The 14,945-nt window shown below is 37.9% G+C and overlaps 2 protein-coding genes across 2 annotated transcripts; both read left to right on the forward strand.

The window, feature by feature from the left end:
• Window positions 1-240: 240 nt before the first annotated feature.
• On the forward strand, window positions 241-5,527 carry LOC105039199 (uncharacterized). Its single transcript, XM_010915278.4, has 3 exons — window positions 241-1,001; window positions 1,102-1,642; window positions 5,052-5,527. Exons 1-3 carry the CDS (start codon window positions 379-381, stop codon window positions 5,211-5,213), a joined length of 1,326 nt encoding a protein of 441 aa, XP_010913580.1. The 5' UTR covers window positions 241-378; the 3' UTR covers window positions 5,214-5,527.
• Window positions 5,528-6,921: 1,394 nt separating this feature from the next.
• Window positions 6,922-14,632, forward strand: LOC105039192 (uncharacterized). Its single transcript, XM_010915266.4, has 5 exons — window positions 6,922-7,244; window positions 7,382-7,540; window positions 12,241-12,501; window positions 12,961-13,518; window positions 14,252-14,632. The coding sequence occupies exons 1-5, from the start codon at window positions 7,164-7,166 to the stop codon at window positions 14,342-14,344; spliced, it is 1,152 nt and encodes a 383-aa protein (XP_010913568.1). The 5' UTR covers window positions 6,922-7,163; the 3' UTR covers window positions 14,345-14,632.
• The last annotated feature ends 313 nt before the right edge of the window (window positions 14,633-14,945 follow it).

Below are 14,945 nucleotides of genomic sequence, written 5' to 3' on the forward strand. Positions count from 1 at the left end.
ATTATAGTTTTGCGTAAAATTCCATCTATGTTTTTGTTGAACTGCAGGATGAACCAAATTTTTATTTTCTCTTATCGAATTTGGGTTTGAGAAGGATTAATCCAAAAGAAAATCCAGCCAGGCCTAAAAAAGCCAGAATATCAAGTTTGAAGTCTAAACTGACATTGATTCGGACTTACCACTGGCATGTTTACGTATAACTCTATATAAGACGTAATATCCCTAACCAGAAACGGGTTAAGTTACCGACATTGCGTTCCCGTTCGAAAGGCGCTCGTGCCCTTCTCTCCTCCTCTCGTCTCGTAGAAAAAATTAGGGTTTCGTGGTCCAAACTCTTGAGTCCCCGAGAGGAGAGAATAATTCTTCATCGGAATTCCAATGGCGATCTACCAGATCTTCGTCAAGCTCCTCGACGGCAGGACCCAATGTCTCCAAATCTCGTCCCCGATCGTGTCCGGTGAAACCCTAAAACGCGATCTCTTCGCCAGAACAAAGATTCCTCACCGATTCCAGCGCCTCGTCGCCGGATCCAGAGAAGTATCAGACGAAACCCTAATCTCGGCCTCGCCGGACGGCGTCTTTCCTTCTTGCAGCCTCCTCCTTCGTCTTCGCGGCGGGAAGGGAGGGTTCGGGTCGCTCCTCCGTGGGGCGGCAACGAAGGCCGGACAGAAGAAGACGAACAACTTCGACGCTTGTAGGGATATGAGCGGCCGCCGGCTCCGCCACGTGAACGCAGAGAAGAAGCTGGAGGAGTGGAAAGCAGAGGCCGAGGAGAGGAAGTTGGAGAAGCTTGCGGAGGATTTCTTGAAGAAGAAGGCGAAGGAGGTCAAGAAGAATTCGACCGTGGCGGTGGAGAAGTACTTGGAGAAGTATAGAGAGGACACAGAGAAGTGCATGGAGGAGGTGGAGGAGTCGGTCCGGCAATCCTTCGGCTTGTACAAGGAATCAAAGCGCAAGATTTTGCCGACATCTGATCCATCGAACAAGCGCCTCAAGATTTGGTGAGTTTTAGGGTTCCTTTCAATAGCACAGACTTTTTTTTAAAAATATTTATAATAAAGTTAGGATTTGTTTTTTTAATGGTTGGTTTTGGTCGTGCAGGTTGGGGAAGCAGACGGTGGATGAAAGTGATAGTGATGATGATGAGGAAGATGATGAAGATGGAGGCAGTGACTTCGGGGATGAGAAATCTGTAGTGCTGGATGATGGAAATGCAAATTGCTCGAGACCTAATAAAGTAGAGGAGGGAACGTTGGCTTCCGGTTCTAATTCGGATGGAGAATCATCAGGAGGAGGTTCTGCCCAGAGCAACTTGGAGGAAGTGAATGGAAACTCCGATCTGGAATCTCCAGTGGTGGAACCTGGCTCTGGAAGTGGAAATAGTAATTCAGAATCTGAAGATACTGTGGATAATGAAATGGGAGTTCCAGAAGAAACTGCTGCTCAGAATAATAGTGTGGGATCTACTTTACACGAGGTTCAGAATGGTGTGATTTCTAGTTCAGAAGGGGTTCCTGAGTCGGTTGAGTTTAAAGTAGAAGCGGAGAAGCCTGTGGAAGCTAAAACTGTTGATCAGAGCACTGGTGTTAATTTGGAAGAGCCATTGAATTTTGACAGGTACAATTCAGCTGCAGAATTGGAGGTACGTTTGTGATGATCTTTCTGTTTTAGTTGCTTCCTTTTTACCCCTATGTTTAATCTGTCTCATTTAATTGATTAAACGATTAAACCGGCTTCTAAGTTTTTTATGTCAGAATCTCCTGGAAAGATAACATAAACAGCAGTCTCGCAGGTCATTAGATTTATTTTCAGCAGTTAAAGGAATATTAAATTGAGAACCTTTACCCGTTGTTTCATTTTTTTTTTTTTCAACACCAATTTGCAATTAAGATTGGAAAAGCACTTTGGATTGTGTTGTTGGAGTTAATGCAAGTCTTCTCTGTGAATTATACTTTGCCTATAGTTCTCTGCCAACGAACTAATATAATGAACTGCTATCACCACCACGAGCACTAATATAATGACTGCTGTCCCCAAACTCACTCACACAAGCACTAATATAATGAACTGCTGTCACAGCCAAAGAAAGGATAGACCTATTCAAGATATGGTTTTGGACCTTTATCAATAGAAGATGTCTTATCGCTCTTATTTGCTAAGTAGATGTGATTACTTCGAACCAGTGCATTGTTTACGATTTAGAATATGTTGACGAAGTGGAAGTGGAGATTTCACTTCCACCATTGACATCTTACTGTGCCTGTCAAATAGGTTTATCAGCCTTGAAGTAAGGACACTGTAGTTTAGTCTCAGTATATCAAATTTCCAAAATGCTCTCCACACTCACAAACAAAAGAAAGAAAAGAAAAGTGTAACAAAACCCTATTGAGCTTTTTTTTTTTTGGCAACTTGGAGAGCTTCAAAGAAGTAGGGTCTGATCAATTCTCTATCATACTCATATGTCAAACATCACTAATTGATTAAATGATGATATGCAATGGTCTTTCCAAAAATGGCCTTGAGCTTGCTAGTTGGGCCTTGTGAACATCATTATGGTTGTAAGAATTGAAGCCTCATGTTTTATGTGCATGCCGTTGTGGGTCAGTATGATATGCGTATCTCTGCATTTACTGGTATAAAAAGAGATGCCTTGGTACTAACAGATGCAAATCTTTGAAGTGCCTGACACTTTCTATTCATTGACACAATATGACATGCTAAATTATTGACATGTTCATTTATATATACGAAATTGGTTCATCCTTTCTAGTGGGATAGAAAACAATTTGAAACACTTTGATGTGACCGTTGACATGTCTAAATAAGTCTAGCAACCTTATTAATGTAAAGATGATTGTTAGTTTTTTCCCAAGAAATACCCTTAAACATGTCCACTTCATTACATGAAAATGTAACATATAAGCTTGCGGGAACTAGCATCATGTTAGATCAACTGAACAATAGGCAATTTAATGTTAAAGTCCCATGCATTTTTTTTTTTAATTTTAAAAAAAGCAGATAGTTGGTTGCTAAGACATGGCTTGAGGGGGTGCCCTACTCTATGTGTGCACTGATTTTTAGGTTATAAGCAAATAATACAAAGCAATATATGCCTTAGGAAAATAAAAAGTGGAAATGATATGAAGCTAGCTGATCATATGCGTGTTATCAAAAGATATTGAGAAAATCTCATATCACCTTAGTTTATGTTGTTCGTTGAATCACTTCTGGGTGCACAAGAAATATGGTGCCGAAGGTTGACTTTCAAATCATGAAGCAAGTACTCTGACAAATGCAATTGTGATTTATTTTCATACTGAATTTTAGAGTGTAAGTTCTGAAAACTTTTCCCGCATTAATTGATTCAGCTTTGTACACCACCCATTTCTATAAGTTAAGGCAATGCCCTAATACCTCTCAACAACAAGCTTTGCACATTCTTTTCTTTTGAGACAGTATTTAGTAATAAGGATGCTGGTTATTGCAGCATTATTTGCATTACTACATAATCATAATCATAATCATCAAGCCTTACCCATGGCAGTGTTATTTGCACTACTACATCTGACTAAAATTGCCAAATCATATCTAATGGGTCCCAATAGAGAGGGCTTATTACTTTTCATTGCCTTTGTTCTTAGTCATTAGTTTGATTTAAGCAAATAAATGCTATTTTTCTTAAAGTTTGAGTGGTTTGTATGTTGGTCACAACATACAAGCCATTTCCCATCTTCAAGATGCTAATGATATTCCTTTTAATCTCATCGAGAGATTGAAAGATCTACACTTTTGTCTTTATGCTTTTTAGTGTGCTTTGAAATCTATCAACCACGCAGATTAAGTTTTCCAAAAGTTCCTGGTAATGCATAATGCTGAAGGCATGACTTGTTCTAGGGGTTCTATGCTGGTGAAATTCTCTATGATGTTTGGTACTTCTAGTTTTGTATGATGTGCAAAACATTGGATTATGTCATATCCCGATTAATGAAGTTGGGCTGAGATAGAGTATTTCCCTGAGGAGGTTTGCACTCCCAAAAGTTGTCATCTCCCTTTAAGTGGTGTTTTTTTGCCCTCCTGTTTTAACTATATCTCGCTGAACTGTTAGCATGATTTGAGTCATCCGGTCCATAACAAAGCACCATTGCTGGATGACAAATAAGATGTGGTGGCAGAAAATTTTGCATGATCAGTTGTGGCAGAATTTGCATGAGACTTGAGGAGGTACGATTTTGCTTGTCACTAGAGAGATTACGACATTGCACAAAAATGTTTTGAAGATTTGATAATGGCAAAAAGTTGCTTGTTATATTATAGTCACTCCTAGATGTCAAGAAGGCAGGAGGGTATTAAACTGGTACCATTGTCATATCGGAGTTCTGCGTATGAGGAGGTTTATCGGTATTGGAATAGGCCATTTGATTGAGAGAAAGGGTTGGTTGAAGTTTTTTAGGGTGATAGCATGCTATGGTATTTATTTAGTCATGATGTCAGAAACTTGTTATGCTATTTATTTGTGTTTTGTGTTGGGGCTGTTTCACAATAGAAAGTCCAATGTGTAATCATGTCTCTGATTTTATGTGTTTATTTGGAACTTAGTGGGATAAGCTACAAATTTTTCCTTATTTGATCTTGTTGGATTATGTGGCTTAAAAAAACCCTTCGAAGATAAAACTCCTAATGCAAAGATAATTACGGTTTGAGCCGGTATTAATAGCAGCATCTTGGCAGGTTTTTTCATCCGAAGTTGATTGGACACATGCATTGCCTGGTTAGGGTCAAGGATACCCCACAACCCTAACCTTCGCGCAACAACGCCATCCTGCTCTAACTTCCATTCCCCCAAAACCCAGAAAAAAATATAAAAAACAACCTCCACCGCTCTGGTATTCGTTCAAATATTCTTGTTCCAATGCCTGCTTAATAAAGTTTATAGTTTGCATCTTTAGGTGTACTATGATGCATTCTTTGAAGAGTTATTTCCGTTTGCAGTCTTATTACATGCATTGCTCTGTTGTTTTTGCTATGGCTTACGTGGTGGTGTTTGTTTGTAGGTTCTTGGCATGGAAAGGCTTAAATCAGAGCTGCTGGCACATGGATTGAAATGCGGTGGTACATTGCAGGAGCGTGCTTCAAGGCTTTTCCTGCTAAAAACAACTCCCCTGGATAAGTTGCCCAAGAAGGTGCTTGCGAAGCCTGTGGGTGGAGGAAAATAAATGTCAAGCTTTTACTGCTATGCTGTATGGTTTGATAGACAAACTTAATGCCTTCTGGACAAGCAAGGTTCTAATGGAATCAGTACTGTGTACTTAAAAATAACTGACTAGGCTAAATGATGTTTGTAAGATGCTTGAGGACAAGCTTGTATTATTTTTGCAGTCATGTTGGACCTTAGGCATTGCAGTTTTAGTTTCTGCAACGTACTATGTAATGCCCCATTGATGTTCCCTTGGTGCTTGCGTTCTCGAATCTTAAGATTGTATGAGATCTCAAGTCTATTCATATTGGTAATTAACTGTCATATTAATAATTCTCCTCTTTCGGTGGTAGTGATTGCATGTTGCTCCAATGCTTACTGATTAAATGTTAATATTTCTATGAGCACACCCATCGTTGAGCCTCTTCTGGTCCCAAAATCAATCAACGCATGAACTGAGCTTAGTTTTGGTTCGATTAATTAAAACTTGAATTGAGCTCAATGTAATCGAGTGCCAGATTTTGGGATGCATCGGTAATCTGGAAAGTTACAAAAATATAAGAGGCTTAATCCTGGGCATCCTCATAGATGTTTCTATGCACTTGTTGGATGTGTGTTGTATGACATAAGGAAAATAATACTGGATTACAATGTTCTGCTTTTCCCAGACAACAAAGATGTATGTAGGGTCATCATGGGTTTTATTATCACATAAAAATTTTAAAGCTTTGTAATTTATTTAAGAGCGAGTATAATGAGTTAAATATTAATTAGAGCATTGTTTGTTTTGCATTAACTGTTTGTTATTTTGATGAGTTATGATGATTTTATGGGTGATGATTGACTAAGAAGATAGCGTTGATGGGCAATGCTTTTTGTATAAAACTATCTTTTATTTGATCAAACTCCAATAATTGTTGGTTTCTTATTTGAGTATGTACAAATTGTACAAACAATGCATTTCTTTCATTGAACAGCTTTAGAGCAAAATATGATGCCATTAATCACCAAATTATCATCAAATTATATAATTCCTATAATTGTAGGCCAATCAATCCGATCAAGCAAGTATTCTAAAGAGAATATTATTGTCGGTGACTTATATATGTGATATTAGTAGAGGAGTTCAGATTGTGCCTTTCATATAAAAAAACGGTTTTTTTTTTCATAACACCAACTATTGGATCCTACAATAGCTATTTTGGGATATATATGCATGTGGATGGTAAAAAGAAATTAGAATATGTTGAGATTTATATAATGCATTATCTCTAATAGTTGACATCGTAAAAAAAGATCAATCACTCTTTTGTCTTTAAAAAAAATCCAAATCTTTAAGGGAGTTTTGGAGGAGTGGGAAAATGTTTGTCAAAGAAGAAGATATATACAGCTGCATTCTGATTGCGTATCTTCCACTAGTGTGGATGGTTAACCTATTTGTCGGTCATGTTGCTTGCATGTCTATGCATTGAGGACATCCACTACATGATCTCGTTGCTCTGTATGTGATCAATAAATAACATACTTAACAAAAGTGGAGCCCGTATATTTGTCCAAAGGCATGAATAACATCCAGGATTCAGCCTGCATACATAACCTGGATTAGGTCTGACACCAGGATCCCGTGGCACGTGCCAACCAATGCCTGAAAACCAAAAACAGGCGTGGCGGGAAAAGATCACTGAGCCCATGATATATCCCGTCTCACTCTCCCAAGACCCGACTCACAGTCTCTCGCGACGCATCGTCCCCCATCTCCAACCCCCACCCCCCTCTGTCCACTGCCACTTCCTTCGATCTTTTGCATGCCCCGAACCTCTGTACCGTGCTCCTCCACTCTCAAATCCCAATCGAGATCGAGGGTTCGGCTTTTCCTTCCATTTTCTCCAAAACTAGTGCACATCGGTTAGGGTTTTCTCGTTTCTTTCTCTGAATCCATCGAGCCGAAGCCTTTGATCGGTATCACAACATGGCGGATGCGTTTGAGGACGAGGCGGAGCAGACGGTGACGATCGGCGAGTACATCGAGGGCATAGAGGCAGAGGAGCTGGTATAGATCGTCCATGGAAAAGAAAAGGACTTTTTTTTCCTCTCTCCTGATACATGCCCCTTATGTTCAATTGAATCTGTTATTACGGTGATGAAGCTTCATTGTTTTATTTTTTTGTTGTTGATTGGAAAACCTAGAAAGCCGATTTGGTGCTGGGAGGGGATGAGGGAAAGGAATGCACTTATTCCAAAGGATACATGAAGAGGCAAGCCATCTTCTCTTGCCTGACATGCGTACCTAACGGCAACGCGGGGATTTGCACAGCTTGCAGTCTTTCATGTCATGATGGTCACGAGGTGTTTCTCTAAGAAAAAAATTTACCATTCTTAATCCTTTTATTAGTGTCGTCATTATGTCGCTCGTTTGATTCCTTCTCTGCATTTCAGCAACTTGTCCGTTTTAGAATAGGACTCACTTCACTGTTTACAGATTGAAGTGATTAACATATTCGTTGATTTTCTATTTTGTTCCATTGTTGCCATGTTGTCATTTGTTATGATTGATCACGTTAGGTTTATCTGACTTAGGCATGGGTTCTATGTTATATCTAAAGATGTATCAACATGAACATTGTCGATCAAATTTGAATGTTTTTTTTTTTGTACGTATTTTTGACTGCCTTTTGAAGTCCATCTTGATAGCACTAGTGTATATGAGTGGAACTTTGGGCAAAAGATCATGTATTTGAGATTGTTTAACCCTTGAGTGAAAATCAAGTAATATAGTCATTACTATTGGTGGGAGATTTGACAGTCCAAGGTGAGTCTTGAAAGGAATATTTTTGAATACCATGTAATAATATTGAAATGAGATCAGAGTTTGATGGCATCAGATATGGTCCAAATTGAAATGAGCTTTAATCCTTCCTGGGCATGCCATTTTGTCCCAAGAACAGGCTGACTTGTTGGATTTTAGCATTGTCATTTGAGAATACGACTGATTGAGGTCATCCACATAAACCTCATCATTTTGCAGTTGTTGCTTCAAGTCGAATTTTTTCCTTAATACGGGACAACCTTGTAAGCTTTGGGGAGGAATTGTATTTGATAAATATAAGGATGCCAGGACAACCTTGTAACCTTAGGGGAGGATTGTATTTGATAAATATAAGGATGCCTTTTGATTGCATATGTAAACTTGCCAATCTTGTAGGGTTCACTTTAGATAAAATGTAGTCATTTAGTTTTATAGTGTCTGATCTGGATAACCTCATGTTTTCACCTCTTTTTTTGCATTCAATAGAATCATTTTCTAGAGCGACCCAAATAATATTCATCAGATTGGAATTCCATGGGGGCATATGAAATATCCTGCTTCATTCTATTATCTTGCTATTAAAATTTGGAATATCTAAGTTTTGCTTTTTGCAAGTTTTGCTTGAAAATTCTACCACTAGATTAAACCATCTCATGTCAGCATGGTCACAAGCTCTTGTTTTTCTTTATAAATCATTCCACAAGGCTGCCAACATTATAAAATTCATGGACCAACCCCATCATCTCCTCCCCCTAGGAACTATAAGATCACCACAAAGATGCCTTTGGCATCCATGTGTTGCAGAGCAATCATAGATCATGATTAATAAGTGGAATGCATTAGCTGTCTGCTCTCCAGTTGGATAGTAAGGGTTGGAGAAGGCAATCACTTATTCTTAAAACTAGCATTCCTAGGACCAAAGAGTCAGGTGGGAAAAAGGTGAAAGTTCTTCGTTCGTGGTTCTCCTATAGCCAGATTTTCTGAAACCGCAAGAATCCTTAGACTGGGATTCCAATTCAGCACTTTTTGAGATTTTGAGAAGAGTTGCGCTTTTGAGAGCACAATACAGTGAATGTTGTAAGTTGTGTTCGGGGGGTGGGAGGTGGGTTCGATCTCATCTTCAAGTGCCTAGAGAGAATAGATGATAGAGAATTAACACAAAAAGGCAAAGTAAGACATGATGTGGAGGGTAAAAGACAGGAAAGAAGACCTCATGTGAAATTTAATTTGTTGAAGTTTATTTTCGACATTAACATGCTTGGACTAGCCAAAATGTTTTATGATCTTTCTATTTATTTGGTAGCTCCGTGGATATCCTACCTTGCATGATCAAGTCTTCTTGATAATCAAAAAAAAAAAGCATCAAATTCCTTTGCCCTCTGAGCAATTGCCTCATTTAAATGCCTAAGCTCTAATCATGTATTGCTCTGGCATAGCTAATTGATGAACTGTATGATCATACAATTGCTATAATAAGTGGCATATCAAGAACTACAACATTACTATTATGACCTATAATTCTCACTTTGTACTTTCCAAAACAGAAAATAAGACAATGATGAGCTCCTACTGTGTTAATACAACTAAATTTGATGTTTGCAATCCATTTAAACATCTAGCCAAACATTGTAGACCAAGATTCACCACTTTGGTGCATACTGTCTTGTACCGAGTGTACTGTACTGGTATCGGTACCGAACCAGCACTCAAGAAGGGGAGGCCTATCGAGTCTCGGTATGCCGAACTGACCTTCGGTACTAGGTATACTACCCTTGTTCCAGCATGGTACCGAAATCTGGTACTAAGATGGCGAACCTTGTTATAGAAACAGTATTGGTATGATTTGAAGATAAGACTTGTATTAAATAGTCATTCTAGGTATCTGTTAAATGTCATTGCAAAGATGATATGTTCCCTAGGGATTGCATATCTTTCTAACCTTTTTTGGCATAATCTATCATAAACTCTAATAATCAAATGGTTTCATTGCTCTAGTTTAGCATGCCCTTCTTGTATTTTGATTAGCAAAAGCTACAAAACATGGATACTTCCTTGGACCAATTGTGTCCATATCTGATTTTTACTAAATTTGATGCACCTTAGCTATAGCCTCATACATGTCTGGTACTTCCAGCAACTATCTATTAATTTGAAAGAGCGTAACAATGTGACGTTCTGTAGATATTTTGGTCATATCCTGGATCCATTTGTGGTTTGTTTGTTATGGCTTGAGTCAGGTTGAGCAAGAAACATCCATATCCACAGATATTGAAGGTAAATAAAACCCCTTGTATGCTGTACCACTATATCTGCCTTAAATACATACACACATACAGGGAAAGAGAGAGAACTTATTGAAAGAGAGTGCAGAGGTCTAAACTATGGAATTTAATAAACCACATCAAAATAATACTTATTATATATGGCTGTACATGTAAAAAAAAAAAAAAGAAGGTATGTACTTATTGTCATATCACCTCCATATCCATATCATATATTTTTAAGATCTTTGACATTTTGTCTGTGGTTAGCAATATCCATAAGTTGTATTTGTGTTTGCTATTCATTTTTTTGATGGTTGTATTCATGGGCTTAAGGTTACTGCATTTAACTTATATCTAGTCATCTTGATGGCCACAAAAGTTCATGCAGAAATAAATTTGCTGGTTATATGCATAGGATGAAAAGTGAAAATCTGATGACATAGAAGGCCAGGACCAGCACAGCAGGATGATTCCTTATTTATTTATTCATTCATTTAGTTTTGGTAGTGAGGTGCCTATTCCTTCTAGGTTTTAGTGCGCGACACTTATTTCTTCAGGGACCAAGCTGCAGCCTGCAACACTTTGGCCTGTATTTAAAAAGATTTGGCTTCTTTTATGTAATTCTTCTAACTATTTAATTCTAGAGTTGCTTATTTCTTTATTTAAAACTATAGCACACGTCTTTGATGTATAGCTAGATTAAAGTGTTAGTGGACCGGAGTCCTAAATCCTAATAAGCATAAGAAGATGTTAGTTACAGGATTTTGTGGCCCATCCATTATAAAAGGTCTATATCATTGTCAATTAGTTTGCTTTTAGACCATCACACATTCAAACATTATCTTGTTTTTAGAATTTCTTTTCTTCTTCTTCCTTTTTTTTTTAGGGTGGTTTGTTGCGGGCGGGGGGTGGTGTTGTTGGTGAAATTCTATTGGTGACTTGTATTGGGCATTTTTATGAAGCTACTTTCTAATTTCAAATATTTCAGTGAGATGCTTATGTTTTCAGCTGTCTTCCTATTGCCCTTATTTCTTTTTTGATAATCATATAGTACTTGAAACCACTTTTAAGTGTAGAAAAAGATGAAATTTCAGTAATGTGAATCTTTGCTTACATGCTTTGAGATGAACTAAAGCATGTGAAACTGAATGGTATTAATATAGCTATTGCAACAATGATTAGTTAGCGAATTTCCAGGTTTCATGTTTGGAGAGCAGCATGGGGGTTAAACTATGTCAAAATGTTGGGATGATGAGTCAACTAAATCCTTTCATATTTGGTATTTACAAGGCTACAATATGTGTAAACTGATTTTGATTGATTTTCATGTTATTATATATCAAAATCCTCTTTCTTTTCAGTAATACGTTATGACAATACTTTGGTCTAGGGGAAATCAAAATCTATGTATGTGTAGATAAATATCATCTTGCTGCTTTGTCCGCAATACATGCCCATGATTTCTGAGTGGCTCCAAAGCAAGTTTTAGTTGGGCCTACGTGCAAATTGTGCATAGCTGGTTTCTGTTTGAAGTTGTTGTAGGTATGACTCTGACTTTGACCTCTGACTTTTTTTTCCCAATTTCCCAACAGGTTCTCTTAAATGAAACAAGTACAGCTGCTATAGTATATTGGGAAAGCAAAGCAGTTTTAGATACCTTTTCACATTTTGCTCCTCCATTTTTTCATGAAATATTAGCATACTTTTTTTGTTTGGTTACTGTTCAAGCAAGGATTTAGTCCATGGATGATGTCTACAAAGCATGACCTCTCCTGTATGTTTGGCACATTTAAGCCCATGAGTTCTGTTATCGGGTCCTCATGCATGTCACACTTGCAATTACTCTTCTGCTAACTTTTGATTTGTATGCGTTGACATTGTCAAGATTATTGTCATATTTCTATGCATGATGCAACTCTTTGTATGATACTTCACCTAAATTTAAGTGAGACATTGTGCACTTTTACTTGGATAAGGTGGTGGAGCTTTGGACCAAGAGAAAGTTCAAGTGTGATTGTGGCAATTCAAAGTTTGGGGTGTTTGTCTGCAAGCTGTGGCCTAATAAAGACCCTGAGAATGGTGAAAACTCATACAACCAGAATTTCAAAGGTTCTTACTGCACCTGTGGCCGTCCTTATCCTGATCCAAATTCTGAGGAACAAACAGAAATGATCCAGTGTTGCATTTGTGAAGACTGGTTTCATGAGAACCACCTTGGTCTGGGCTCCCTTGAACAGGTAGCCTCCAATAGTTATTCCTTTTATATTGGGTAACTCAATTTATACCAAGGTTGCTTGGTAATAAAAGTTTCTTCAGAATGCCTTTTAGGGGCCATGCTATGTTTTTTCCCTTCACATTATTCACAATTAAGCACCACTATCCCATTTTGGAAGCATAGGTATTGTCTGACACCATTCTGTGGTTCCTAAAGTTGTAACAGCAGCATGGCATAAAAAAAAAAAAAAGAAGAAATGGCTGCAAGTTTGAAGTTCTCTTTCGTTCTTCCCTTATCTTTTTTTTTTTTTTTTGGTGTATGTGTTTGTGTTTTTTTCCCTGCAAACATGTTTGTGTCTGCTTTTGAGTTGAAAAACTTTCATATAGCAATTCTTTGAATGGTGTATTTGTCCTTTATTTTTTATTCAATTATCCATTGTGTTCTGTCTGTGGCCGAGACAACACTTTTCTGTTTATTACAGATCCCAAGAGATGAAGAAGGGGAACCTTTATATGATGAGTTTATCTGCCAAGAATGCACAGTGTCTTGTTGCTTCTTGAAGCTTTATCCTATATCTATACTGGCTTCATCAAATCAAAAGGCTGCGCCAGTCCATGCTGAATCTGGAACTGTGTCCGGTGAGAAGGATATTGAAAATGCAAAAAAGGAACCAAATATAGAGAAGGACAATGCTTGCAACCAGTCTTCAAGTTCCACATGCATCCTTGGGATTGATATAAACTCAAAGCCAGTCGTTTTTGGGAAAAAAGAACCCATGTTTCTTTCTAAAAGCTGGAGAAATCATCTTTGTAGATGTAGCACTTGTTGCGACTACTACACTCAGAGGGGCATTGGCTATCTCATCGACAAGGAAGACTCACTTGAAGAATATGAGAAGATGGCAAAGCAGAAGAGAGAGGAGAAGTTGCAACAACAAGAAGGAGCTGAGCTTAATTTTCTCAACACACTGAATCATGTCCAAAAGATGGAAATACTGAATGGCATTGCTGACATGAAGAATGAGTTCCGGTCCTTCCTGGTATGCCTCAGCTGCTAGTTTTTCATGGTTTTCTTGAAGCATTCCTTTTCTGTTAAATGTTTATTCCAATAGGAAAGCTTAGAGCTTCTTAACAAAAAGCATTCAAGTCTTTATCAATGTGCATAGAAACATCATGTTTTATGGTTCAATACCTACTTTCTTTCTGCCCACTTTTTTTGGATATAGAGTTGATATTGCTGAAAGCTTCTACATCTTTATAGATGCATTATGTTATGTTATGCCAAACACTCATACAAAATCTTAAAAAGGATGGTGATCTTGTTATTTAACTAAATAAGAGAAGATTTAGGGGTTCAATAAACCAATATTGGCCCTTATTATAACGCGCCAGAAATTGTCAAGGGTGAAGCTTGAATCAAGCATGTCTTAAGCATATAGAAGTAAAATAGATGATTACAAATAATGAAATATGGTTTTTTGCCCATTGTGGACATGCAAAAAATGCTGGCAAGTAATAATTGCACAGTAATTACATAAAATTGCATAGAAATGCTCGGCAAGTTGGAGCCAAACTCATATAGCCTTTCTGTTGTACCTAACATCACTTTGTCCTGCACTTTCCCGTGCAGATAACATGACCGTGGTACAGTTGGTCATTTACAGCTGTAGCTATATGTTTAACTGTAGCCTTTTAATTTTATATTTTCAGAAATAGTGTTGGAGAAACTAATTGGACTGATTTCAGGCTTAAAAATCTAACTCATCATCTCAGGAATCGGTTGATACATCAAAACCAGTCACACCTGAAGATGTACAAGGAATCTTTGAGAACCTTGTGAAGAAGAAAAAGCAAAGGTTGCTGTAAGGGTCCCCTGATGCACCAAATTCCCTCTCCAAGCGTACTCAATGCGGCGTTATTTGGTTTTGATCTGCCTGTTTGGGCTTTAGAATCAATCAATATGATTGTGTAATCCAGTTATAAATTATCGTACATGCTTGATAACTTGTGCAACCTTTTATGTATATTTCTGCTGTCATATATTACTGATGGATGTTGGTGTCCTTTTATTTCTTCCCTTTGGTTGACAGCACTGCTGTCAGACCGTTTTAGGAGCCAATAACATTTGGTCTTATCAAAATCGAGTTGAATGTATCTGGTAGTTTACTTGTAGACCAGTTTATAGACAAAGTTTTGAAGTGTTTCCTCAATTTTTGTTGTGTATGTGCATGCAGGTGCATTTAAGGATGACCATTTATAACTTGTGTCTTTGCCTGTGTGATGTATCTGAAATTGTCTTCTGAGTAGAATAAGGACCTGCCACTGACAAGGTCTTCGTTTTTTCCTTTATTCCTTCTCCAAAATAATATGAACGCCTGTTGTCCGGTAGTTTGGTTTTTGTGGGGCAGTTCAAGCTGCTATTTTGGTCCATAGCTTCTTCGCTGCTTGAGGATGAATGATATGATAT

The sequence above is a fragment of the Elaeis guineensis genome, chromosome 2, assembly GCF_000442705.2.
Source record: "Elaeis guineensis isolate ETL-2024a chromosome 2, EG11, whole genome shotgun sequence".
Classification (NCBI taxonomy): domain Eukaryota; kingdom Viridiplantae; phylum Streptophyta; class Magnoliopsida; order Arecales; family Arecaceae; genus Elaeis; species Elaeis guineensis.

What these genes read in the sequence shown, in the direction of transcription:
- LOC105039192 (XM_010915266.4), top strand. Translation starts at nt 7,164, where the DNA reads ATGGCGGATGCGTTTGAGGACGAGGCGGAGCAGACGGTGACGATCGGC. An exon ending in CATGTCATGATGGTCACGAG is followed by an intron (nt 7,541 to 12,240) that starts GTGTTTCTCTAA and finishes TACTTGGATAAG; the next exon opens with GTGGTGGAGCTTTGGACCAA. An exon ending in ATGAGTTCCGGTCCTTCCTG is followed by an intron (nt 13,519 to 14,251) that starts GTATGCCTCAGC and finishes TCATCATCTCAG; the next exon opens with GAATCGGTTGATACATCAAA.
- LOC105039199 (XM_010915278.4), top strand. Translation starts at nt 379, where the DNA reads ATGGCGATCTACCAGATCTTCGTCAAGCTCCTCGACGGCAGGACCCAA. An exon ending in AACAAGCGCCTCAAGATTTG is followed by an intron (nt 1,002 to 1,101) that starts GTGAGTTTTAGG and finishes TTGGTCGTGCAG; the next exon opens with GTTGGGGAAGCAGACGGTGG. An exon ending in ATTCAGCTGCAGAATTGGAG is followed by an intron (nt 1,643 to 5,051) that starts GTACGTTTGTGA and finishes GTTTGTTTGTAG; the next exon opens with GTTCTTGGCATGGAAAGGCT.